Source organism: Fistularia commersonii, chromosome 13 (genome assembly GCF_037954325.1).
Source record: "Fistularia commersonii isolate RoL2024-O1a breed Wild chromosome 13, RoL_Fcom_v1.0, whole genome shotgun sequence".
Lineage (NCBI taxonomy): Eukaryota > Metazoa > Chordata > Actinopteri > Syngnathiformes > Fistulariidae > Fistularia > Fistularia commersonii.
Genome location: NC_141296.1, coordinates 8,195,325 through 8,222,774, shown reverse-complemented (window position 1 = coordinate 8,222,774; position 27,450 = coordinate 8,195,325). Strand labels below are relative to the sequence as shown.

At 37.4% G+C, this 27,450-nt stretch overlaps 1 protein-coding gene across 1 annotated transcript in view; it reads left to right on the top strand.

Annotated features, from left to right (window-relative positions):
* Window positions 1–10,478: 10,478 nt before the first annotated feature.
* Window positions 10,479–27,450, top strand: part of tnmd (tenomodulin) — a 55,076-nt gene continuing 38,104 nt past the window's right edge. The window contains exons 1-2 of the mRNA XM_086158291.1: window positions 10,479–10,574; window positions 13,891–14,025. Of these exons, the coding sequence (XP_086014417.1) occupies window positions 10,527–10,574; window positions 13,891–14,025 (183 nt within the window). The 5' untranslated portion in view covers window positions 10,479–10,526. The remainder of the gene's footprint in view (window positions 10,575–13,890; window positions 14,026–27,450) is intronic.

The window sequence follows — 27,450 nt, the reverse complement described above, 5'->3', positions numbered from 1 at the left end:
ATACAAGTTCAGTTTTAATTAGCTTTGGTTGCAGTAGACTCTCTGGACAGGCCACTGTTTCTTTCTATGACATTTATCAGGAAATAGAAGAGAAACAAGAGCCCCAAAATATCACCAATGTTGTGCTAATCATTGTCTAATTATATCACAATGTAATTACACAGCAATTATAGCTCCTATTACATTCGAATGAGCACACTTAAATCCAGAATGCATTGGAGTTGATTAAAATTATGTATTCGGTGATTCAGTAAGGAAATGTCATAAAGTAAATCACTTTGTCCCTTCATATGAAATATAGTTTAATCAGTTTGGTTTCATTTGATTAAATACACTGATAAATTAGCAGTATGTTTTTTCTCTCATGTTCCCGCTTTGTCTTTGTGCAGCTGCTGCAACACATAGAAGTTATTGCCTTAACAGCACAATCCATATGTTGCTGTTAAGACAATGCATATAGACTATTATGATAGTATCAGCATGTACTGTATTTGAGGGATTTCCACTTGAACTATACGAGCGCACTATACTGGTGATTTTTGCACATCTATCCGGGTTGAAGCAGGCAGAGTGAACAATCTGCCGGTGATTAGACCAATCACTACAACACAACAACAACACAAAAGACCTTTTGTTAAAATAATTTAATACAAGCCATGATTTCTTCTTTTCTCAGTCTGTTTCACAGTCGCAAAGTTGCAAAGTGTGTGCCTCAGGCCTATCACCGAAAAGAAAAACTTATGTGAGTGTCACTTAATTTACTGACCAACGGTAGAGAAAGAGAGAGAGAAAAATACAAAAAGAACTTCCTGCCATTTTCCAGTTAAAAAAAAAAAACAGAATTTTGTAATTTTAGAAGATTGAAAATGTTGAGATTTGCTCAGTTTTATGAATCTGTATTTTGTGTGTGAATGGTAAATTAGCATTGAGTTATATTTTTACATTTAGATTGGGGTTCTTTTTTTGACTTGTGACAAGAAAAGAATTGAAAAGAATCCCATTATAAATATCTTTGCAAATCAAATGTAATTCCTAATTCAGCTTTAAATGACAAAAAGCAAGTGCTGATTAGAATAAATTGATCAGAGGCCTTAACTGCTTCTCGACGCCTCTTCAGTTTGAGATTTTTACAATGGGCTTAACATAAAGCGTATATCTGCCAAGGTTTACTGGGGTCTGCATTGACATACACTATTTGTCATCCAAAAAATATTGTGAAAAAAGCTATATATTTATATATGGCTGATAGATTAAGTTAGCTGGACTGTGATGTTTGCGGATGACATTGTAATTTGTGATAAGAGCAGGGAACAGATAGAGGGACAAGGTTAAAGGGCCAAAGAGGTTGAAAGGAGTGGAATGAAGGTTAGCCAAAGCAAGACATAATACATGCGTAAATGAGAAGGATCCAAGTACAACAGTGAGGCGACTCTGAGTACATATCAAGAGGGTGGAGAATTAAAGTACCCAGGGTCAACAAGGAAGAGAGTGGGAAAGATGTGAAAAAATGTGTGCAAGCAGGTTGAAACAGATGGCGAAAAGTTTCAGGTGTAATGTGAAATAAAAGAGCATCCGCCAGAATAAAGGTGTACAAGATGGTGGTGAGACCAGCCACGGTATATGGCTTAGAGACAGAGGCACTGAGAAAAAATCCATGAAAGTAGACCTGGAGGCAGTAAAGATGAAAATGGTGAGGTTCTGCTTGGGGTTGATGAGGATGGATGGGATCAGGAATGAGTCCATCAGAGGGACAGCACATATCAAACATCAGCTCAAGTCAGATGGTTTAGACATGTTCAGAGGGGGAATAGTGATTATCTTGGCCGAAGGATCCGTAGGTCGGAATTGCCAGGCAGGGGGACTAGAGGAAGACCAAAGAGGACATTTATGGGTGGAGTGAAAGAAAACAAGTACCTTAGTTTGAGAAGAGAAATGCAGAGGATAGGGTTAGATGAGGGTTAGAGGAAGATGACTCGCTGTGGCAACCCTGAAAGTAGTGCCTGAAAGTAAAAGGAGAGGACGGACCTCACCAAAAACCACTGTTAACAAATACGTAAAGACATCTGCCTTGAAATGTTTCTTTTCAGTAGGCCTGGAATGCAGGTGTGTGCTTTGTTTGCTAAAGGGAAGACGAAAAATAGCGCATTAAAATAATTTAGGGCTCTATTTTCCATTAGGTTCGGGGAAAGTAAAGATCCATGCGAATAGTGCATGGCCCCCAAAGTACCTTGGGGTAGAAGTAACGACAATTAATGTGATGAATAGGTCTATTATGTCAGATTGGTCATAAGCAGAAAAGATAACAGCATCAATGCTTTGGCTTCTCATTTATTATAGTTTTTCGTTGTACGGCTCACATAAAATTAATACCCAAGACAAATGAATGTTCGATCTTAATTCGCCACTACATTGATGGGATTACATTAGATAGGTTTTGACATTTATGTCTATGTTAAAGATGAGCATTGTTTCTTTAAAACACATTTGCCAAGGCTTGTGCTATGGAAGTGGGTACCATCAACGGAAAAACACAGTGAATGGGGGAAAAAGAACCAGGACACAAATATGAATCTTTTTGTCACAGCCTTGTATGTTATTTATCATTAACATGTGGAAAATTTTGTGGACCTGGTATGGGAAATTTGGGATTCTGACACACCACTTACAGATCACCTATAAATGTCAACATTCTATAGTGGTATATTAACTGCTTGGCAGAACAACATCATAAAGAGCAGAATAGCTCGTGTCACCCAGGATGGAACAGATAAAGAGGGAAATAAAATGTCTAATTTCTTTGCAAAAGATGTGAATGACACATCAGAGATTTCCGTCCAAGTGGTAGTCATTATAAGATATGTTAATGAAATAGGCAGTGTCTGAATGAATGCTTTATCTTTTTCTATGTCATATCAGATAAGAATGCCAAAGCTGTAAAATCAGTTACGATCAGAGCCATTCAGACCTACAATACAACAGTCACACAAATAAACTCATTTGTCAGACATGATGGAGCAGCTGCAGTGTAAATGGTAGTAGAGTGGAGAATCAAATAACACCACACCATCCATATTTAAACTCACTGTTATGCTCACAAGTCAAATTTAGCCTTTGCTAAATACATCTTGTATATTCAATATATAACTTATGGCCACAATGAGTCCTCAGATGCGAAAAATGAATGTTCTTTGCATTCTTTCAATAAATTCAGGTGCAGAAATGCACACAGACCACGATACGCACCATATTATAAGTCAACAATAGACATGTTGTTTTTTCCAATTAATTTCCAGCTATAGAGGTCATTTGACATGGTTTGTAGTTTTAAGCAATTTTAGGAGAAACGCAAGATACTCAATGTCACCAAATATATTGTGATATGGTGTGGGTGGACTTGCAAGTGAGTCTTCCAAGCATCCTTTGCTTTGGCAGTTTGAAGCTTTGCTATCCTTGCTGTATACATGCTGTACTTTTGTATGATGGGAGGGCAGAATGTGGATGTACCATGAACAAGACTGCTTGTCTTGTGTTTGTTAGTTAATCACATTCTGAGGTTGCTTTGTTGCATGGGTAACACCCTGTACACTAACTGAAGAGTGTAAGCTTTGACAATAATTATTTTTGAATCGGCCACTGTAACCTCCAATTACGTAACTGGCTGTCACAAAGTGATGCAGAGAGGTAATGCAGAGTATCTCTTTTATGCTATGAAAAACAGACTGTGTCTAAAGTTCAAATCCAAATAAAAGATGTTCTGTATGTGCTGCAAGCACAAGTTTAAATCATTACAAAGTATCAATAATGGTGAGGAGGCTGGATACCAAGCTGACCCTGAACTTTGAGTTTCCTGTGAAACACAGTGTTGCCCATTGGTGATATTCTAACTGAGTTCAGAAACCCAGAAGATGATTTCCATAGGATGAGTGTCAAAAATAAACATTTTCAATACTTCCAAAATACATGGGTGTGTTTGTTTTTTTTTTTGCTATCTCAATTCATTCCGAGTTCTTTGACATAGACATCTCAATGAGAATGCAAAGGGATTTTAAACAACTACAGAGGTCAAATTTGCCTGCGGATAATGTTTTGTACAGATATTGAGAACAAACAGTACAGCTAGCATCCAAACACTAGAACAAAACATTATTTTATTATGGAACATGTATAGAAATGTACAACAACCAGCTTGAAGTTTTGTGAGGAACTTTTGGCGGTCATTGTACTTCATATATAAAAAGATGAAATGTCACTCTTATAATGTAATACTAAACTCCTGCCATCCCAGGGGACGTGTGTGCTCAGATCCAGAGCCCCCTGAAGGGGATGTGATCTCTTGACAGGATTCATATTTCCCACAAGGACAGGCTGAGTCCAACATTGTTGCACGAAGAACCAGGAAACTCCTGACATATCAGTTCATGCCGCTAAATGATAACCCTGATGTCCTCCAAGATTTCCAACAACCATGTAAAAGTTGCAGCAAACCAAAAGAAAAAGACCCGATTGGGAGAAATATTGACTTCATAGCTGTTTTTTTTAGTATAGTTTGCTTATTCCAGGGCATTTTATTAATATATCTCAATGCTAATGACTTGTGAATCCCAGGATAGAATCCAATCTATCTGCATTTTTTGCTGCTGTTGTTGTTTCAGTCTCATGGCTGCAGTGTTCACTTGATCTGAGAGATTTATTGAATGAGTGACAGGCATATTATGTTTTACATAATAAAATAGTGTGGAAAACGCTGCACATGCTCCAAGTTTCAAGATGTCTTAAATTATTGAAAGCTGAAAACAGTCTGAAATATTGTTTTTGCTGCAGAAGTCACTGCTCTCTGAAGACAATACCATCTCATGTTCTTGTTTGATTTTGTTTTGTTTTGTTTTTTGTAGTGTTTTATTTGGTTGTTTTTTTTAGTTGTTCTTATTTCCAAAAAATTGCGTATTTCGCAAGTTGAATGTATAGTAAAATACTTCTGCCCCACATGTCCCACATTTTGAAATATAATCTGCCCAAACTGTGGTGTTTCACCGAGAAAAGATGGCAGAGGCGTGAAGAAGTTTAATTCTTTAATAAAGAAAAACCAACAAACAACAGTGAACTTAAGAATCGTCCATTTATACCCAACTTAACCACGCAGCCCCAGCCCATAGTCCTGTGGGTGAAAGGCCACACCCATTAGTGTCCACCACAAACTAATTAAATTAGGACAGCCTGGCTGATCAATTTCTTCTAGGATTATGAGTTTTCAACACTGGAGATGCAGTTCCATTTTGTCAACCTTTTGAAATTAGCATCAATTCCCAGGAGTCCTTAGGTCATAGTTGTTAAGATGCAGCTATGGATGCTCATTTCTCCAGTGTTGTCCATTGGTAGTTTACCAATCAAGGAACGCCAACCAGAAGGTAAATGAATGTATTTATTAATTTGTTCATTCAAGACTGATGACAATGCCAAGAAAATGCAGTTGTATCCCACAAAACAATTGGGATTATCTCAGTTTCTATCTTTTTTTATATATTACTTTATCAATCTTTGGAGGTTTCTGTTTTCTGTGTGTGTGATTCCTTTTGCTGTATATCAGTTTTTTTGGGGCTTTTTAAACAACTTTGCTCATTTATGTTCACCTGAATGTAATAATGTGATTAAAAGGATCTTAAAGTGGTGTATCTGTGCTCTCTGGCAGTGTTGCTTTAGAGAGCTATTTTGAAAAGAGCAAAAATAGACCAGAAACATTTTTTCATTGTCTTCTTTATCGTCTTACACTCGGGATAAATCGTATTTGCCCACTACGGTTCTCGAATACATGTACTAGATATAAGATTAAAGTTGGAGATAGTCTTTGTGCATCAGTTGGCTCAACCCAACAGGAGTGACAACAGCAAGTGTTCACTTCAGTGGTTCAGTGTTTACTTTCACACATCTACCACCTGTGTCACACTTTATTAAGCTGGGAAAAGACCAATTATACCGAATATAACAAATTCTGACGTGACAGTTCAAGCAGATTAAAAAGTCTTCCACTCCCTTTGATTGCATGCTACTTTTAAAATTGGAGATAGGATGAAATGTTTGTTGTTTGATTCCTTTTACTGACATATTTTGACAGATATTTCTAATTCATAAGTGACAAAAATAGAGTAAAATCTTAAAAATAACTTGTTACATCACTGTGGTGAATGGCATATGTATGATATGTTATTGTAAAATGAGTTTAATATTTTAAGATAAACATTATTAAAGTTAGTAATAATACTGACAGTTGGATTTTACTGCCGCTAGCATTAGTACTGTTTCAGTCTGCACAAAATAATTAAATTCTCTTCCTAATTACGCCATGACTGGACTCTAACTTCATTGTGCATTTTGAACACGCATCAGACAATGGTGACATAACTTGTATGATTTTCATCACATTATTTTCCTCAGCAGTGTTAACCAGGGGTCATTTAATCTTCACAGTAACCTCTTACATTAAAACTTTACCACCCCTAAAAATGAGAATCTAATGAAACTACAGTGTTATATACTAACACATACTATCAATGTATTTGAGCAGTTAATTACCTATATATACCTATAACAGCAAATTTGATTTGGCTGTAAATGTCAGCATCTGCAGAGAGGATTTTCCATACTTTTCCAAGTATAATCAAATCTGGAGACGTGCTAAAGGAATTCCTACAGTTATGGACTTGGATAAAATACCATGTTTATTATTTTCATATTCATCAATATTTGCACAGCTTTTCACTTTGTCATACTGGCAAACAGATCTACCGCACAAATTGATCGACAACATATCGGAATAATGACGTATCAAGTCAAGCATGTTTTTTTATCTATATTGATTTTTTTCTGTCTCAAGACATCAAAAAAAGATAAAAAAAATTAAAAAAATCCAATGCCTATAGCATATCACTGTTCTTCACCCATTGTCACTCATAGTGTTGAGTCAAATGGTCTGCTTCTGCAGAGTACTCAAGTAATTATCAATCATTCCCACACACATGCAGAGATATTGAAGATTTGAAGCTCAGAGATCATTCAAAAGATTTCCACTTTGTTGAAGCGCCTTATTCCCCCCAGAGACCTCAGCTATAACTAAACAAAGCTGAGCCAAGATGATTCACAATCACCACAGTGAAACGACCTGCTTCTATTTTTATATTGTACTTTGAGAGCATTACTTGTTGAAATACCATTCTAAAATGTATTCTCAGAAGCAAAATATTTCCTCTTTCATTCCCTGTGTTCCATTTTTAGGAGATTGAAAAGGTTGCAAAGAAGTGCAATTTCCCAATATTACTGTTTAGATTATTTTCACAGATCTGCCTCTCTTCAAAACCCAGAATTGTATTAATATTTAATCACATTACAAAATTGGATGAGGAATACAATTATGTAAGTAAATACACCTGTCCTACCAAGCAAGAAATTGGGAAAATCCCCTGGCAAGTACTTTTAGTCTCAAGGTAAGATTTGGGAAATGAATGTTTGAACGGGGAAAAGATTTGCCGCAACATAATCCACATTCCAATTCATCTAGTTCCTTCGTAACTCAAAGAAACTCCCCATGGATGGTGCCTTGTGATCCCCCTCATTCCTGTTTATAGCCCTCCACTTTAACATCTGCCATGGACAGAAGGAGGAAGTGTCTGCATGCAATATCATTTGAACCCCAAAAAATCTGTTCAGATGTCTTACTTCAGTCATTAATTACCTTATGAGAGTTCAACATTTCACCTAAGCCTTCAGATTTAAGTAAAGGATCTACAATAAAATTAAAAATGTGCTTTAAACTCCACAATCACACACTTAAACAATAGTAAAGAAGTAAAATTCATGAGGAATCCATAACTGCATGTTTGGTATCAGTAGACAGTTGACTGATAATGAAAATATCCGATTACAAGATAGTTATTGATTTAAATACTCAATTGCAATTCATATAGATATAAGTCTCACCAGTCAAACTCAAAACTGCTTGACCAGTCACAGGCAGGTTTAAAAGTTAAAATTGAAAAGTGGGAACAGCTCTCTTCCATGGGAGATGGGAGGAGCATATTAGAAAACAAATAGATAAATATAGTTTGCATTGCACTTGAGGTTGTAGTCATTTTAAGTTAGGACAGCCAACTTATGTAGAAAAACAAAGCACGAAGGATCCAACTTGGACTGTTGTGGGCTCCTGTGTTGGTCATTGTGCTGAATGCATGTTTGCAAAAGTGACAAATATGGAGGGTGAAAATTCCAATCAATGGCATCAGGACTGAAGCATGGAGAATTTAGAGTAAATGTTTATTTTGCAATTCTTCCTGGTTTGCCAAGGCTGCTCTCATCAACCTTTGCTCTAATCTATAAGTATCTGCAATGCACTCCAAAGTAAATTGCTGTTTATTCTAGTCTGTGTGTCAAAGCCTCTGCCTGCTGCTGAATGCTATCAGGGGAAAGAGGGTCCCAGGACGCTCAACACTGCTGCTGACACAACACAATTCTTGAAAGACCTATTGCTTGATTTACCCGAGCAAAATGTCAGAGTAATTGTGAAGATTTATATCAATGGGGAAAGAGCTGACGAAGTCCCACAGCTATCAGATCTGACAGACCTAATATGAGCTCAAATGTAGCCTGTTAAAGGCTTGCAGGTTGACCAATTTTACCACCTCATGGGGTGTTGACCGAGCCTTCGTTTTTCAGTTGGGTAAATTAGGTGTGAAGTGCAACTTTTGGGTTATAAAAGTGTATTTTTAATAACCTCCATTACATTAAACTTTTTTTTATCTCACTGTTTAGTTTTTGCTTTTCAAGCGATCGAGGACAGCTGGTTTGCAATTAAATGGGATGAAATACTTGAAATGTACTTTTTTTACAAAATCGTGTAATAAGATATGCTATGAAATAATCCATAGTAGTTAACTGGTAACAGGTGGCCACAAATAAAGATGCTGTAAAACAGTTTATCACAAGAGGCACATGAAGATTAAGTTGATAATATAAGGGGAAAGAAATTATTGCACCAGCAAAAACGAACATAAATTAAAACAAATAACATAAGATATTCTTCAAGATGAAGTAATTCTTTAAGGCCCTGACATTCAAACCTTTTATTGTCATTACACAAAGTGCAATTAAATTGGAAAGCCGACACAAGCTAGGAATGTCAATATACATATGTAGGCATGTGTGTTTGTATGTTTGTATACACACACACACGTACACGTGTCGATGGATTGAAAGATAGAAGTATAACAAGTTCATAAGGTACGCAAGATCATTTACAAAACAACAAACAAATTAATTGTCCAAATCCTCATTTAAGAGGAGACACTGATATATTGAAATGTTTCTGTTTCCGATGCCTTTTTTTACTAAGTATCCATCCCCCTCAAATAATGCAACGAATTATTTCTTTCTGATCAGTGCACATTGCCATCTTACACATGTTAAAATAGGGACATGTATTGCTACTTTGGTTTTCTAACTGATTTAGACATCTGTTATTCACTCTATAACCTCTGGAGAGAGTTATTCAGAGGAAAAAAAAGGTCAGATAATTGCAAAGTATAGCTAGTAACCTTCAGTTTTTGTCATCTCAGTAAATTACAATATGTGCGTTTTATGAAAAGAAATTTGTGATTTCTAATTCCTTCACCAAGTCTGCAAAAAGTGCAGGAGTGGTCAAACTCTTTGAATTGCAATGCTATTTTCAAGAAAGAGCAGATGAATGTCTGGTGTATGGATAGAAGCAAGCAATCCTGTCTGATAGCAATTTGAACATGTCAGGGCCAAAATAATCCAGGGATTAAGCCTCAATTCATTTGACATCAACAGCCAAAATAATAATAATTTAACATTTATCAACAAAATGAAATCAAAAGTTTTTTTTACTTTAAAATATCTTATGGTCTCACAAAGTTTCACTAAAATACCTGTCTGTGCAGCTCAACACATACCTCTGCATCTCTATTTTAGATCCCAGATATAGTGCTTGGCTCATTCACCCTTTTTTTAAGCAACTGCTGGTTTCTTTTTCCCCCTTTTGGAAGGTTTATTATTCCATTATAGTATGATGTAGTTGTCACAGTTCTTTTGACTTACCTGTTTGTTCTCGAGTGTGCACCCTGTCCAACCCTCCCAAAACAGCGAAGGGAAAATCTGATTAACTTTTAGATATAGGGAAAATATGAGATGAGTATCTACAGCATGAAGATTGAACTGTCTGTCCTCCAACAATAGATCTTTTCAAGCTGATACAGTATGTAATTTATTCTACAGATGGTTTGTCTTTCTGAATCCATTTGTGGAATTCCACCTTTGAAATCAGAGGAGGCAGGAAGGCAGGAAGACATCTGCCTTACTTATAATGGGTATCACAAATGTTTCAGTAATTCCACTCCTTCTGAAAGTTCCCGCCCCTTGAGCGCACTCCCAAATTATGGCAATGGAATGAATCTGGGACTCATTGCCATGCAGAGAGTTTTTCAGTGCAAGGAGGAATCGGAACAATTCACTGGGCTTGCATCATGAAGGCTAGCGACCAAACCATCAGCCAGCAGATTCTATGGAAAGATGTGAGTTCAGTTTGTTTTTCCACGTTTGTTTACTGCATTTATACTAATTACGCAAAATAATTTGTGAGCGATATCGTCTTTTATTTTTTTCCACTTATTTTTATACATGTGCAGAATATGAGGTCACGCTGTCAAAAAATTCACACTTAATATTCTCCTGCTCGGTGAGAGAAGTGCAGGTGGCAGAAGTCATTTATGGGGGAAAAAAAAGCTGTAATATTTGAGTTTATATTTGCCACAGGGCTGCCTTTCATGAAATAAGAGACTTGTGATGTGATCTCTCACTGAGTGATATAAGCTTTCTCCTAAATGTAATTATTCCATCAAACTCCTCACAGCTTTTCTGATTCACCCACTAACACTCATATTAACTGTTGCATTTTTTTATTTCTAAAATAACCCTTCTTCTAACACACAAGGAACATTTCTAACTTCAGTAATTGCTTTTTTTCAGACTTGAACAGCAGGGAAAGGTGGCTTTGACTATAAATATATTGAAGGTAGCTGTGGGGTTATGTACCTTTACAGCAGAAGTGGATGAAATTGAATTAAAAAAAGCAAGGTAGTCGTAAAACCCGCCTTGAAAATAAATGACAGGTGTTTTAGTAGATTATAATCATAAACATTCTCTTAGAAATTAGCAAGATGACTTCAAATGAACAGGATCTCACATTTGCTTTTTTAATTAAAAATATACACGAGTGTGTTCTGGTGTGATAAACCACAAACTCTGCTTCCTCTGGTTCAGATGTTTCCTCGAGGATGTTCTCTTTTTTTGCATAAAAGCTTGAGGCTGCAGGCACCCATTCTCACAAAACTAAATAGCAACTGCCGAGCTGAATCTGGACTCCTAAACCTTTAAAGACCATTTGGCTCCACATGCAGACTGTGCACTCTGTCTCTATCACTGCCTGTCTGCCTGCCCTCCTGCCTGTCTCTCTCTCTCAATCCCACCCTCTTCCAAGAATTCTTTTCTCAGAGTAAAGGCAGATGAGTTTCCACTCCAGGTTCCAGTGCTTTTAAAAAAAAAAAAACCTGCCACAGGAGCAAATGATTTCAGCCACCTTTACAGTTTGTTTGTGGGGAATTTCACCAGGTAAAGAATCTATGGCTCATGAATGGTAGCCAGGGTCTAGAATTTGCATTTCAGCTAATTATATGCTATAAAAGAAGTAAAATAAAGTTACAAAAAGACTCACTCGTATTTCATTATTCAACTAAAAAAGTTATAAATTAGACCGGGTTTAAAGTTCTTGAGGACAAACAATGTTTGGGGTTTTGCTTAGGTGCTGTGACGGAAGGTGTCGTGTATCTTATTTGGTCATGCTTTTTAATCTGTCCCCATAATCAATTAACCATCTCATCTTGACTTACTTTTTTGGTAATTTTTTATACTCTCTGCGTGAAACAAACTAGTTGGATGTGTAGCAAAGATGTTTTTATTCTTTATCTGCTTTGCAAGCTCAATGTGTTGTTTTTGTGCAGCAGGGATCAACTATATAACAGAGAACTCTGTGTTCTCTTGTAGTTTAAAGACATTTTTTTTGGTGTTTTTTTTTGTTTTGTTTTTTTAAAACACTGTCAGCAGTCATCTTGTGTGTTCCTTTATAATTTTAATAACAGGATCACCGATTCAAAGTAGAGGTGATTTATTCATATGGAAAAAGAATCCCACATAATTTAATTTCACTCTCCTATCAAAAAAGACAAAATAGGGTAGTCTCTAAGTTCCTCTGTAACATCATGCTTCTGACAAGTATATTTAGGAACATCCAGACATTGTCAACATGCCACTGATGTGTTTCCATTTCGATTTATCTGCATTCCGTGCTTGACCCCTGACTGTAGCTTTGTTTTTCATCAGGTTATGCCATCTTCAGTACGTCATTGTTATTATTGTTATCAACCTGAAGACCACATCAATTGGGATTGTGAATTCAAAGCAGTCAATGGGGAGATAAATTTTAAGACAAAGAAAGCTATGTTGAATAATGGGGCCTTCCTTGTAATCATACTGTCGATGAAAGTAACCTTCGAAAACCTTCAATGAGTCGAAAATTGACCACTTTCCATTATTATATCATTTTCGGTCTGATAGTGATGCCAACTACACAGTGGACTTCAAAAATTTAAAGTGGATTTCAAATTGGAGTAATTTTGAATAACAAAATGAGTCAAGAAGGTGTATATAATTTGGAACTCTGTCTAATGATTCATAAAATTATATGAAGGTACTGTGCACCTAATCTAATCTATTGTACCCTAACTGCTGTAACAAACTGAGGCAGAATACAGAAGGAAAGCTGTTTTATCATACCTTTAACAGACGCACAGATAGCAATACCAATTTCACTAATTGAAGTTGGTGCCATTTTTTTCCATATCTGCTATGCTGATGTCCTGTGAGACCTTTAAAAGTGGTCCAGGGTGAATGAGAAGCTGTCATTGTGTCTCTACTGGAACAAAGGCCTCACTTTATTAATTTGTGGCCTTAAGCCTGGGGAATAAACTGCAGCGGTCTGACTGTTAATTTGTGTGAAACTTTAATAAATGTAACCTTTCTGTGGCACTTGTTGCAGTGAACTCTTCACTGCCGTCAATGTGGATTTGGTGGTATTTGGTCATCTGTACTTGTAAATTGAAAAATGAAACGGATGGCATGTAATAAAAGATTCATCTTATTTTATTCTGGACGTAGAGATATGTGCAGATGTGCAGAATAAAGATATGTACAAGATATGCAATGTTTCACACGCAAACATTTACTAGGTTTCCAGTTTCATGTACATAATTTGTACTGCAAGGATTTGATTTGTGTGCGCTATTAAATAGTGCAATGTGTAATTTCTCAGAGAACAGGGATAATTTCCAGCTTATCCAAAGACATAAGTTGCAATTTCATGTAAATTCTTGACATTTTAAGACAATCTTTGATCGATTCATGGAGAATTTTTTTCTTTGGCTACGTATTCCTAGCATAAAGCATTAAACACAACCTGAAAATGTAATTTCTTGAACATCTGGGGTAAATTTGACAAACTATGTAATATATACTAATCAGCATTTTGTTTTCACAAGTTTGTATGCTTCTTTCAAAGGAGAGTGAGGATGGCTGTCACCGCTTGTTTCCACTCTGTTGGAATAAGATGTGATTTAAACACAATAGACACAAATGCAGCGTAAAGCTGCACCCTGGCTGCTTGTCAAGAAAATGTCAGACTACTCTGCATGCCACTTTGCGGTTTAAGCATACTGGTGTAGTATTTAAGACATATAAATGAATCTTGTGTGTATTTAGAACCTATTATGTTTCCAGGTTGAGGCTGGAAATGAGAAGAAAAACAAGTACCAGACCTTCCAACGGGTGGCTCTGGCCCTGGTTCTTGTCCTCCTTATCTTGGCTCTCTGCATTTTCAGCTTAAGATACCTATGGGGTGGCACCCAGGAAAAGGTAAGGTTTAATATCAGTTCATTGCGTATTGTCTTGATATGTCTTTTCATGCCTGTAGATTATCCCCGTCTGACATGCTCTTATCATCTTATCAATTGAGAAGTAATCAAAAAGTAACCAATAATACATGCGTGAATCCTCAAGGTCAATACCTGTACTATTCAAACATCAACTCGATCGGTTAATTTACATAATTCTCGGAAAATGGCAGGTTTACCCCATGAAATATCTAATCCAACTTATTCCGACATTTGCATTCTCACAAATAACTCCCACCTAGATCTGCAATGCCTGAGTAAAAGCAGCCATGTTACGGTCTGTAGTAAGCGCACCCTTGATGAAAGACTTTCCATGTCAGCAAATCATACATCTAAGCAGAAAGCTAGAAGTTAGAGAAATGAATGGCCACAGCATCTGGGCAGTCTGTATTGTCACCAGCTACATAAAAGATGAGTGGAACCCCCAGTTGCACCTTCCACTCCTGTTCTGTAATTTCATGAATTCTATGAATATCTAGATTATATACCTCAAACCACATTTTACTGTTGTAAATGTTCAGTTGCGGTACCCATCTACTTCCTGTCAACACTGTAAACATCCCACAGAGAATGCGCTGATAGTGACCCAAGTAACTGCTGCAGGCCTGAGACCTCATGGCTAAACTCTTGTTGGGGCAATTAATCTTATAAAAATCCAATTCCATCACACTCAAGTCGGACCACTTTCATCCTCTTTATTTTCCCAAGCAACAAAAAAAACATATTTACCCTCAGCCAGAAGGAAACTACGCTGATAATTTCACAAGCAGTTACGGGAGGCTGAAGAGAGCACAGTTGAGAATGAGAGACAATAATTAGTACTAAACAGTGTCTTAAAGGGAGCACATACATCCCAAACATGTCATTGCATTAAAGCCCTTTATACATTTCACAATTGCCGCCAAATTTTTGTTCTACTTGCAAGAAGTAAAGTTATTTGAAATTAGCATTTGAATATATCTTATATAATAAAAATAAAGGGTATATTTACAAAGGTAAGATAAAAAAGCCGGGAGCTTGGCATCGACAATCGCCAGGGGACTTTTAGTTATAGTTGCTTGAATTGCAGTGAGATTCATGGCGAGCAAAGCCTTTCCTGTTTACCAAAAGTTCTGCCATAGCAGAAGCTTATCTTTCACAATCTATACTGAATGAAAAGTACTTTTTGTAAGAAATAGACAACTTTTTAAAATAACACAAAGTGGATGCTGACATTGTTCAAATACATTTTAGCATTTAAGGAAAAAAAGGACACACTCACTTTTTTTAAGTGTGTATGTGTGTTCAATATCTATTCATTTTAAGATTGGCTCACACCGTTTGTTTTTTTTTTAACTGAAGAAAAAAAATCACACATTAAAAGAAAGATAAAATTTCACATTAAGTCGTTTCAAAGGCTATATTACCCTTCTAACAGCTTTTATATTTACGAAAATTGTTATCGGGTTTTGATCCGTACTGGCAACATAAACACAGATGCAATACTTTAGGGCTAATCAAATTAGCTTGCAAAAATGTTTTTCTATTTTAATTATTAATGATTTGCTCTACCAGTCAATTTCAAATAAAGATTCTATCCTGTCTCAGAAGGAAATAATGTGGTCTGAAAACAGCAAAGTATATGTAAAAGCAGAGACTTCAAAAAATACTTCAGATGTACCCTAACAGTATATATGAATAGTTTTGATGCACAATGTCTGCTCATGCAAATAATATTAACTCAAAGACTCTTCAACATTTTATCTTATTAAGAGACAAATTTCTCTTGGTGGCAGTCCCTTGTAAGCTCAGGTGAATTAAGGTTCATCATCACTTCCCGTGTAGACGTCAGCGGCCACATTCCTTCTTTTCCACATCCAAATCACCTTTGAGCCATCTCCTCTGTCCTTGTTAAATATTTCATGCCGGAGGTAGCTCAGTCATTACTTCCACTTTAATAAGCTGTGATCATTCTCAGAAGGAACAAAATGTGTTGATGGCAGAGGTTGCCCAGGCGATGAATATGAAACCTGCAGACCCTGGGTTTTCTTTTAATGGGGTCTTGAGGGGGAGGCTCATTCTCTGACTTTCACAGCAGTGAGTGAGAAGAAGCCACTTCAAAAGGAGAAGTACTTGTCTATCAGATAGAAAATAAGTTTTCACACACACAGTAGGACAGTGAAACTCAGGTACATATATTTACCAAATCCCTGTAGGAGTTTTTCTTCACATGGATAATTAAATGTACCAATTATTACTGCTGGATACATGGATTCATCCACCTGCAGAATATTTGAGGAAGCGCTGTGTCTGTTGAAAGCATATAAAAAGCAATCTATCAGGATTTTTTAGATAATATTTCACCTAATATGTACATGATCATAGACACTAAACAATGTTTTTAAAAAGTATTTCCTTACCAAAATAAATCTCCTATTTTCACGTCCAATTTAAGTATTTCAAACATCCCAATTGTCCTAAGGAAAGATAACGACAATCAGTAAACAAAACACCTGTTAATTTATCTTTTCATTACCAGAAGGGAATTAGTTATTCAAAGCCTATTACTTATATGAAAATTTAAAAAAAACATGAGCCCAATAACTGACTGCCATTCAGCGTGGAGCAATAACTGTTGTAAAATGTTTGCAACAATGAGCCCTCTGAATCATTGTGGAATACTGTCCCACTTTTCAGTGCAGAATTGTTTTGATTCAGCCGGTGGCTTTTTGAGTATGAAGTGTCTGTTAAAGGTCTTGCCACAACAGCTCAAGCAGACTCTATGTGGACTCTCCTGACCTGCTCCAAAATCTTTGTGCATTCAAAACAGGCTTGCTTGTGTGTTTGTGTTTTGAATAATTTTCCCTCTAATTCATTTAATTAACTTGAGCTTTTGTTCACAAACGTGATGGTTTTTCAATTAAAAGAAGTGAATTCATACTTTCATCAATTATGGTAATTCAACAGGGTCCTGAAGCAGCCCTTGTTTCCAGAATAATACCCTCTACCACCGAAATGTTTGACATCAATGTTATATTCCCACTTTGGAGCGTTGAATGACCTTTACACTTAATGTAACGTGGCCCGATTTTTTAAAAATGTTCTACCTTAAGTTTGAAAATGTGATACAACCATGTATTCTTTATGACCAGCATTTGTTTGAACCCTGCAAATCTCTCCTACATGCCATTGAATTCTACATTTTTCTTGAACGATCCACACCAACTTTAAATGACGAAAGCGAGGTTCACAGTCCTTCAGACGTCTGCACAGGTTCTTTTGTGAGCGATGGGACAATACATCCATTTGCTCTAGTATGAGTAGGCTGCCAACAACTGGTAAGGCTTGCCTATATTCCATACTTTTTAGATCTTGACTAACTGAGAGACTAACTCATAATCTAGTAGCTTCATAATCTTTCAGGGTGATAACTTTACAGATCTGCCACATTCAAAGCTTTCTCATCAATTTGTTTTTAGTATCTTGCGCTATCATGCGCTGCTTTCATAACACTGGTATCATTTTGTACCATTTGAAATTGGTTAAACAGTTAATAAGGCCATCAAAGCAGATTGCTTTTCTATTTGGGTATTTTGTGTGATCTTTAAGCATCTTTGTGACATCTCAAAATTAATATAAGGATCTGAAACATGTAAGTAGGAGCAGGAAGTACTCATTTTCGCGACTGAACCAACTTGCAAAACACATTATTGCACAAGTGAAGAAACTCAAGTCCAGCTGCCAAGACAAGAAGATTTCAACAAGAATTCACCATGACCTGGATGACTGAGAACCTCCACAGACACATTGTTGCACACTTGCTCGAGCGTGCCCACAAACAAACAAACATACAAATAGATAAACTGTATTTAGGAGTATATAACAGGATATAACAGTTGCTATCAAATGAATGATGGAGCAGTGGGCACTTCTGAAAAGACATAGCTTCCAGGTTCACTTCAAAAGACTTTCTCAGTCAAGGTTCTGACATAATGGGAAGGATCAATTCACAAAATGACTGGTGGAGATCACCAGCTTTGGAAAGACAGAATCCAAAATGTTTTAAAATTTGCCCTCAAACAGTAATTCTTGGACCCTGTGAAATCTTGGTGTATTCAGTTGTATAATGCTGCCAACTGTCATAGTTGCCAAATAAGGGCAGTTATATTAATCAAACACACATTACATCGTAGCAGTATCAATGGCACAACTGTGGGATTGGAGCGATAGGAATTATTTCTCTGAGGCCCCAAAACACAAACACATATGGACTATTAACCACTTAAGGCAATTAAACTCAATAGAAAGGTTTCAATACTGAAATTCCCATTAACATTCTCAACCAGGATTTTCATTATGAATCACAGTGTCATCCAAGGTGGACTTTCCACAAGCTTGTGTCAGCTAAGCTTCAGGCTGGTTGCTTCGCTTTCACGCAACCACTGAAGCATCTAACTTGTGCTGTTTTTGAGGAACAGTTTAAGAATACAATAAAATCACCATGTTGTGTGTAGGTTATGTATTTTCTTCTTTCTTTCTTGAAATGTATTTGGACATTTTCAGCCATTTGATATTCCCTCTGACCACTTTTGTATCCCCTTCCTGATTTATGGTTATTTATGTTACACATGTGCAACTGAACTGGTTGTGCTTCAGTAATACTGATCCACTGGGAAGCACAATTCTGCATGCTAAATGGATCAAACAAAGCTTGGATGAGGAGAATAAGCATCAATTACATTTTGTGATCAGGAAACTTAAGTTACTAAATGAATGGCTTAAGCCTGAACCTAAACCACCATTTTTGGGGACACCGATCAAAAGTCAGCAACATCATTCTATTGATGCGGCCCAAAACATTTTTCATCTGCTTATACAGTTCACCACAGCAACATGGCCGTGTGCACCATAGTATTTCAACATAATAGGATAATTCATTTTTAATTACATGCAGACATATGTTATGTAAAGGACCAACAAAGATATTTAGCAATAATTTTCTCTGCCTGTGTTTGCTGTCAGGGCGGGGTTGTACACATGTGCATGTAATCGCATGGGTATGCGTTTGCGTTCTTCACAGCGTACAATAGGTGCATGCATTCTCTTCTGGCTTACAGCAAATTTCTGTTTACTATGAACTCATTATTGTTCTGGGCCACAAGTCGCACCAGGGGATTTTTCCTCCTTGTAAATTAATCCTCTGTTATTACTAGTTTACATCAGCAACTCGCTGAAAATTAAATCTGGCTGGTGCAAGCAACAGGAAAGTACAAAAATGTTACCGTGATAACATGGATTTTCAAAAAAAATCTTTGAGGAATGATCAAATCTGGATGTGGATGTATGTGAGAACAAATCTGCGGGGCAAAGCGTTAAAATATTTATATCATTATATTTGATTTATCTGGTGCTATTTTTAATTCATGAACCACTTTGACTGAGATTATCTGCAGACCAGCAGGCAGGCACAGGATAATTGTGAGGCTCTAAATGTTGTAAACCATTTTTTCCCGAGGAACCTTGAATAGCACACAGGTACGGCTGGGCTGTATAGCAAAACTGCCTTAGAAATACATGAATGTCAGACCAGAGGAAAGTGCTCCATTATTCAAGCTGAAATTGCATTGCTCACCTTGATGCCTTTCCTTCTCTAGTCCCAAGGTAGCAGCTGACTTGTCGCTCCTGATGTCCTCTTAAAGGCCTCACTGTCAGGACCGTCTTCTTTAATGAACACCGCTCCGCCTGCTGCTTTTCCACTGGTCACAGGTGTATGGCTCTCAAGGCCTCCCCTCTGTTTATTTATTGCTCAAAGGCACTGTATTTCCAAAAGTCTCCTCCGTGTCCAGATGTCAACATGTATCTGGAGAGGGACACAGATTTGATCATGATATGATTATTGTCGTTTTTGCATCTTCGTTTGTTTCGATAAAGAAAAAACACAGCGTCGACTTCTCCATATACAATGTTTGTTGTTTGTTTTCTTGCTCTTGCGTGGAGGAATTATTATTCTGGGGAGTCAACACGCCTTATCTAAACTGTTAGTTTGGCGGGACCTTTGGGGACGCCTGCTCCTCAGTCTATTATCTTTTGTGATTTAAAACATCAACCTCATTTATTCATTAGCAGACAAGTGTCCACTGGTGTCTTTCGCCGTATGCCAAATGCATCCTCCTAAGATAATGCATGATGCCATCTACTCAAGATGGGTCAGAGGGCAGGGTATGCAGAGTAGGAGCGCAGATATGTTCTTATCTAATGACAGTGGAGTAAGGGTTAATATTTTTGCAGCAGCTGAGACATTGACACGACTTTATAGCCCACGGTGAGTTATTCATTGTGCAATAGATCATTTCAGAATGGCTGTGAATTTCTTTTTGGAAGCCATGATAAAGTGAGCAGGAGCTCAACATCTTAATTACCAATACTTCATCATGCCAAGCTACCAGCAGCTCATGTGCTGCATGTTGTATGTGCATTCCAATGGGTAAACAGACACAGATGCCTGCTTTTGTTTTCCTAGACTATCTCACCAATGTGGCTGCCAAGTAGACTCCTCTGTTCTCTTGTACAATTTAAAATGTGATTGAGCTTTCGCATCCACTTTCACTCCTCTGGTAGCTCTGAATTACCTATAACCTCCATGTGCATTCACAGCTTCACTTATGAAGCAGGCTTGGAAGACAGAAAGGGCAGTCCAGCACCACATTATGTTGCAATTAAAATATCATTTATGTATGTCACTTCATAGTCCAACAGAATAATTTTCAAGCTTAAATATGTTTTCTAAATAATGGACAGCAGCTTACTAAAATTGATTCATTAAATGTTTGCCTTATCTTTCTGTTTTATAGGGCAGTTAAGTAATCTAATTCTTAATGCAAGAAGAGAGGTGAGATCTAGTTATTGCCAAAGGTTTCTGTCTAGTGCGCTGTAAGACAACTCGTATACATAATCAGACCAAATGGGACTTTTCTAATAGACAAAATAGTGTCTTTATTTCAAATACATGTATCTATGATGATGATACCTCTCGGGCTTATTTACAATCACTTTAGTCAGGAAAATAGACATAAGAAATCAGGAAAAAAAATAAAAAATAAAAATCATATTTCACGTGAGCTATATAATCTTTTATCAACTAAATATACAAATTCAAACAAATGGAGCTGGCCAACCTAGCCTGACAATTTTGTTTAAATTTAAGCTCAATGTTGATCAAAGAAGAAAGCTATCTGCATAAGTCTGTAATGTACAGATTTATTTGCACTGCACATTACAATGTTTTGCAACTGGTGCAAAATATTATTTATAATTTTATTAATACATAAGACAAAGCATAAAAAATGTATTCCGATCTGCATAAGTGAATGTGTAAAGTGACCTACAGTGACATTTTTCATGACATTTACTTGTAACACAGTCAAAGAAGGAGAATCCATTTGAGGGGTGTTGACCAAACTGAATAAGCCTTACAAGCCTTGCTGAATACATGAAATGAAGTTGTACAGTTCTGCCTCATAGCACAAGTGTAAATGATGTTTGACCTTTTAAAAACTGCATGTCAGTGAAATACTGGAGAAAAAAAAGAACTTACACATTTCTTTATTACAATTTGTACTTTTTGTGTAAACTAAGAAATATCAAAAATGTCTTCCATACCTAAGCTCTTTGCAAATGATTCAAATAGCTATCTGAAAAATTCCAATGATGTTGTTATACAGATATATTTAGACTTTTCAATACCATTCCATTGGCGTTGTAGCACTGCTTCTATGACACATCAGTGATATTTGCAATTGTCATAGTAGGGTTTTGGATCTTTCAACATCAGTTACCCTCTCCCCGGGCAATCGTGTGAAGGGTAATCAGATCAGATTGCAAAGCTTGATTCTAGTCACCTTGATGGCTTCTGTGTGGTAGCTTTTCCTGCTGGCTTTTTGTAGTAGCTCATATCCTGTAGAGAAACCATCTGACCATGTCTGATTGTGGTCATTGTGGTAGAGTCTTGGGTTTCTTGGGCTGTCTCCTAAAGCTTACCTTCATCTGCAAAATGCGTGCCGTTGCCAGCAGCCTCCCTAGTTGTAGTGCAGTTGTTTTGCTGCCCTTCCCTGACTTTCAAAAATGTCATACACTGCCACAGTGGTGTTTTTGCTGTGGAACAGCCATATGCGTATGACATGTGCTAAACCCTTAAGCATCTGATCATGTTGCCAGGGTGTCAAAGCAAGAGCTCAGGATATTCAGCATTGATCAACATGTCTGGTGCATCAAGCCCAGCCCCTGCAGAAACAACTGGGTGAACTGGATTTAACTTTGCCAAATCATTTGACCATGATCTCTGTCCAATGGTGTTCAGTCTGCTAGACAATCATATCTTCTGAGCCACCGCCTGTTCCCAGAGTCTGCATTTCTCCGTTGCCATGCCCCTATAATTCTGATGCGTTGAGCTTTTCTTCAACCTGCAGGAACCTGTTAATAGTTCAGTTTTATCAGGATCTTGAACATCTTGAGAGAACACCTAGATCTGCCCAGAATTTTTTTGAAGTAGATATTGGCCTCACATAATTGAATTATCCAATTATCAAAGGAGAGTAAACATTGGTCTTGAATTTCAGAATTTGGAGTAACTAGTGACATGATAACACAAAATTATTTTTGACAGATTCACTTTTGATTGAATGAGTCAACTAGGACTAGAGACATGGATTTTTTTTTACATTTTTTTTCCATATAAATGTGATGAAGTTAAAAAAAAAAAAAACAGTTTACGAGGCATCATGTTTGTGATAGCTATATAATTAACTGCAAAAACATAATGTTTTGACAAGTAAATCAAATGCCCATCTTCCAGTGCAAGGTAACAGTATATGTATGACAAAAAGAGTACTAGCCCAAAGACGCAGCAATGCTTTCCCTTAGGTTGTATTATATGAAGCCCTTTTAAAAATTAGACATCAACTCAAATACTTGTTGCAGCTCCAAATGTGGTGTTTATTGATACTCTTACAACAGCAGCCCTCCCTTGTCTGATTATTGAATAAGAAAGATTATATCCTCATATGAAAAGGGTTGTACCTGCCATTACTCCATAACATAGGCCCACTTGTGTTGGACATCTTACATTTCTATTCATAACCAAATCGTGTCAAAAGTGGTGAGTGCTGGAAAAGGTTTCATGTCATGCTAGGACAACCTCATTACTTTGCTTCCTCTAACACCAAATGGCCCGCCTTCAAAATCAAACTGATCACCTGCAATTTATGTTGTTATAAGGTCAGTGCTGCAATACAATATTTTATCCGTTTCCATGAAGGCCACAGACTTGTTTTAATACAATAAATTCTGAAGTATTGAATGATCTCTAGAAGGCAGTGGGCATTTGGGATTTTTCTTCTTTTCATACAGTATGTGTAGCACATATGTAGAATACCAGAGTTCCAAACCATGCATTAGATGGAAGACAGGAGCTTTGTCTCATTTTCATCTTAAGAGGAAAGAGCATGTCAATATCTTTATACTGCCTTGATAAAATGAAAGGCTCCCTCTTACCTGACTCGAAGAACATGATGTTGGTGTCTCCTCAAGACTGAGCAGATACTGAATCTCTTAAGAAACATTATTCTTGTTACCGATTACACCACAGGTCTAACACTATTTGAAGTGTAATGTATCCTCTGGGATTTGTCTCTTACTGAGATAATTTGGGGCTCATTAGCTGCATGACAGGAACAAATAATAGCCAAGGTGAAATGTTGTGGGGTTTAATTAACAACAATGCCACTAGTACATATTAGTAGGATATACAGGAGTCCTGACAGACTCTTCTCCTGAAGTTGAAGATACCAAATGCGTAATCATATGTGTTGAGATTTGAGAATATGAATATTGTTTTTAATGGTACATTTAATTAAACAAATGAATAAAAAAAAAAAAAAAAAAAAAAAAACATACTTACATATTGTACATACATCTTCTTTTCTCTTTTCTTATTGGCTTTTCCCTTTAAGGGTCACCACAGCCAATCAACCTCCTCCATCTCACCCTATTCTCTGTATCCTCCTCTCTCACACCAACAACCTTCATATCTTCTCTTTGGTCTTCCTCTAAACCTCCTGCCTGCCAATTCCAGGATCCATCTTCCAATACACCAATATATTCACAATCCCTCCTCTGTACATGACTCAACCGTCTCAGTCTGGCTTCTCTGACCTTCTCTCCAAAACATCGAACATGTGCTGTTCCTCTGATAGATTAGTTCCTGATCCTATCCATCCTCATCACTCCCAAAGAGAAGCTCAGCATCTTCATCCCTGCGACCTCCAGCTCTGCCTCCTGTCTTTTCATCATTGTAACTGTTTCTAGGCCATACAGCATTGCTGGTCTCACCACTGCCTTGTACACCCTTCCTTTCATTCTGGCCGATAGTCTTCTATCGCATGGTACCCCTGACACTTTTCTCCACCCATTGCAACCTGCTTGAACCCGTTTCTTCACCTCTTTTCCACACTCTCCTACGCTCTAAACTATTGACCCCAAGTACTTGAAACCCTCCAACTTCTTGATCTCCACTCCCTGTAGCCTCACAGTTCCTCTCACTCACACACATATTCTTTCTTGCTGCAACTAACCTTCATTCTTCTCCTTTCAAGAGCATACCTCCACTGCTCTAGATTTCCCCCAACCTGTCCCCTTCTCTCACTACAGATCATAATCTAACCTGTAAACATCATGGTCCCTGGAGATTCCCGTATAACTTCATCTGTCAGCCTGTCCATCACCACCACAAACAAGAAGGGGTTGAGTTGATCCTTCAAGTAATCCCTTCCCTAACTTGAACTTCTCTGTCACTCCTACAGTGCACCTCACCACTGTCTCACTGCTGTCAGACATGTCCTGCACAAGTTTAACATACTTCTCTGGCGTTCCAGACTTACTCCTACAGTATCATACTTCCTCTCTCACCACCCAGCTTTTCCACCCTGACACCTCTCCTCTCCAGCCCCTGGTTCCTGAGACCCCTGTGACATTCCTCATGAGACAATCCAGCCCCAGCACAGCTCTCCATTCACCTTCCTCGTCAAATAGACCCCTTAAGACCCCTACCTCCTGAGTCTTCTTTTGTTTTTGGGTCAGGCACCCCTTCCTTAAACATGACACTACATCCCTCGGGCATCCCCTCACTCACTAACATCCTATTGAATAATCCAGCCACAAATTCTACTCTCAAATTCTACTGTCTCTTAGAAAATTCCAAACCTCCGCAGGTGTCAGGACCAACTCCCTTTCATTCTACATCCTCTTCAAAGCCCCCCTCCTCCACACTTCATTTTTACCAATCCCTGCTACTTCGTGGTCTACACCAGTCACCTCTTTTATCCTTTGACTTTCAGCTCTTCAAAATACTCTTTACATCTTCCCATCACTCTTCTGTCACCTGTCGATAGATTTCCCTCTGTATAATCACCCGAACCTGCTGCACGTACTTCCCATCTCAATCACCCCGTTTCACCAACCCTTCTCTCATAACAGATCATAATATCATCTGCAAACATCATCCTCCATGGAAATTCCTGTCTAACCTCATCTGTGAGTCTGTCCATCACCACTGCAAAAAAGATGGTGCTCAGTGCTGACCACTGAACTAGTCCCACCTCTACCTTGAACTTCTCTGTCTCACCTATAGCACACCTCACCACTGTCACAGCTTGTACACATTTCCTGCATCAGTCTAACATACTTCTCCGTCACTCGAGTCTTCGTCATACAGTACCATAGTTCCTCTCTCGGCACCCTATCATAAGCTTTTTCTAGATCTACAAAGGCACTACGCAGCTCCCTCTGACCTATGTACTTCTCTACTAGCATTCTTAAGTTAAATACTGCATGGGTAGTACTCTTTCTTTTATTCCTCTGTAGGAATATTTCTGCACATCTCCCTTATTCTTAAAAAATGGGCACCATCACATTTCTCCATTACTCAGGCATTAAGACATTTTTTCATATGTTGAGAAATTAAGAAAGGAGCTCTCTATGAGGTGGTGATTCAAAGATAAAGACAAAAATGCTGAGATCAAACATAATAAAAGTAAGGTAATGCTTCAGGATAAAAAAAGGGTTTAAGAAGGGGCTTCAGGCGTCAGACCTGTTAACTGCCCATTTATAAAAATATATTTTTAACAGAGATTTAAGAGAGGATAGTGAGCTTGGCAGTCTTTCCTCTAAGGGGAGGTTGCACCAGAGACCAAAGGCCATTACAGAGAACATTTGTTTTCCCAATGTATGCAGAGGCACACAGGCTAATGACCTCAGGTTAGATATTGGCACATTCTTATATGAGCAAACATTATCAAGAAAACCGGTAATCAATTGTTTACTTCACCAAAAACCCATGAAGAAATGTCATGTATTTTTGTCTGCATTTTGTTATAGTTCTGGTAGCTTCCCAGTGTACATTCATATGATTTAATCTAAAAACAGTTGAGGTCTTAGCTTTCTTTGAAATGGTCCTGCACAATTATTTTGCAATGCTATATTGTCTTTTTCTGATTTTCTTATCTTGTTTATGAAATAGTGCTATTAGTATTTTTCCATGTTAATGTAAGCACCTGATTTAATTGGAAATTGAATTCAATTCAACAATAAATTCCTTGTTTTGTCCTCAATTGCTTGTGTGCTGAGGTGAGTATTTGAATATTTTTTGAGTATTTGTATAATTCGAGTATAATAAGAGAAAATGGCTCAAAATTCAAGCGTGCCTAATCATTTCTTTGGTTGTTTCATTACATTTAAGACACTAATACTTCACATATTCCTCAAAAGGCACACTGAATAAGAAATGTACTGATTTGTTGTGATTTCAACTTTTCATGCTTAAGATAACCTATGGTTGGATTTAGAAATTATTTAATTAAGCAAGTAATTGGTTTCCAACAAATCATTCAAAAAGAACTACTGTATTATCCCCAAAGAAACTTGCCAAGTGTTGTGAGTTTCAAATTCTTTCCACAAAATGAAGAGCTATATGAAAGTGACATAGGTCTATAGTAAAAGCTATGCATTCACTTTATACACTAATCTAAAGCATTTTAATTCAAAAATTTATCATTTTAGATTGAATCAAATGGTAGATTTTTCTGTGGTTGATACAAATGACCTGCAAACATGAAGAATGTTTGACAATTATGTGCTCAAACCCTTAAAATAAATCATGAAAGTTCTCATTTTCTTTTTAAAGATCGGGGCAAAGCTGTGCTGTGTAATTGCCGGTTAAACCCAGGGAGCTTAAGTTTTTTGGTCCCCAAATAGGCGTCCATAGTATTCATTAAAAAGAAGTGCAAACCAGCACTGACATGAAACCCATTACCCAAACGGGGCCATGGCAACAGAACAAGAGCTTTGCATCAGTGTC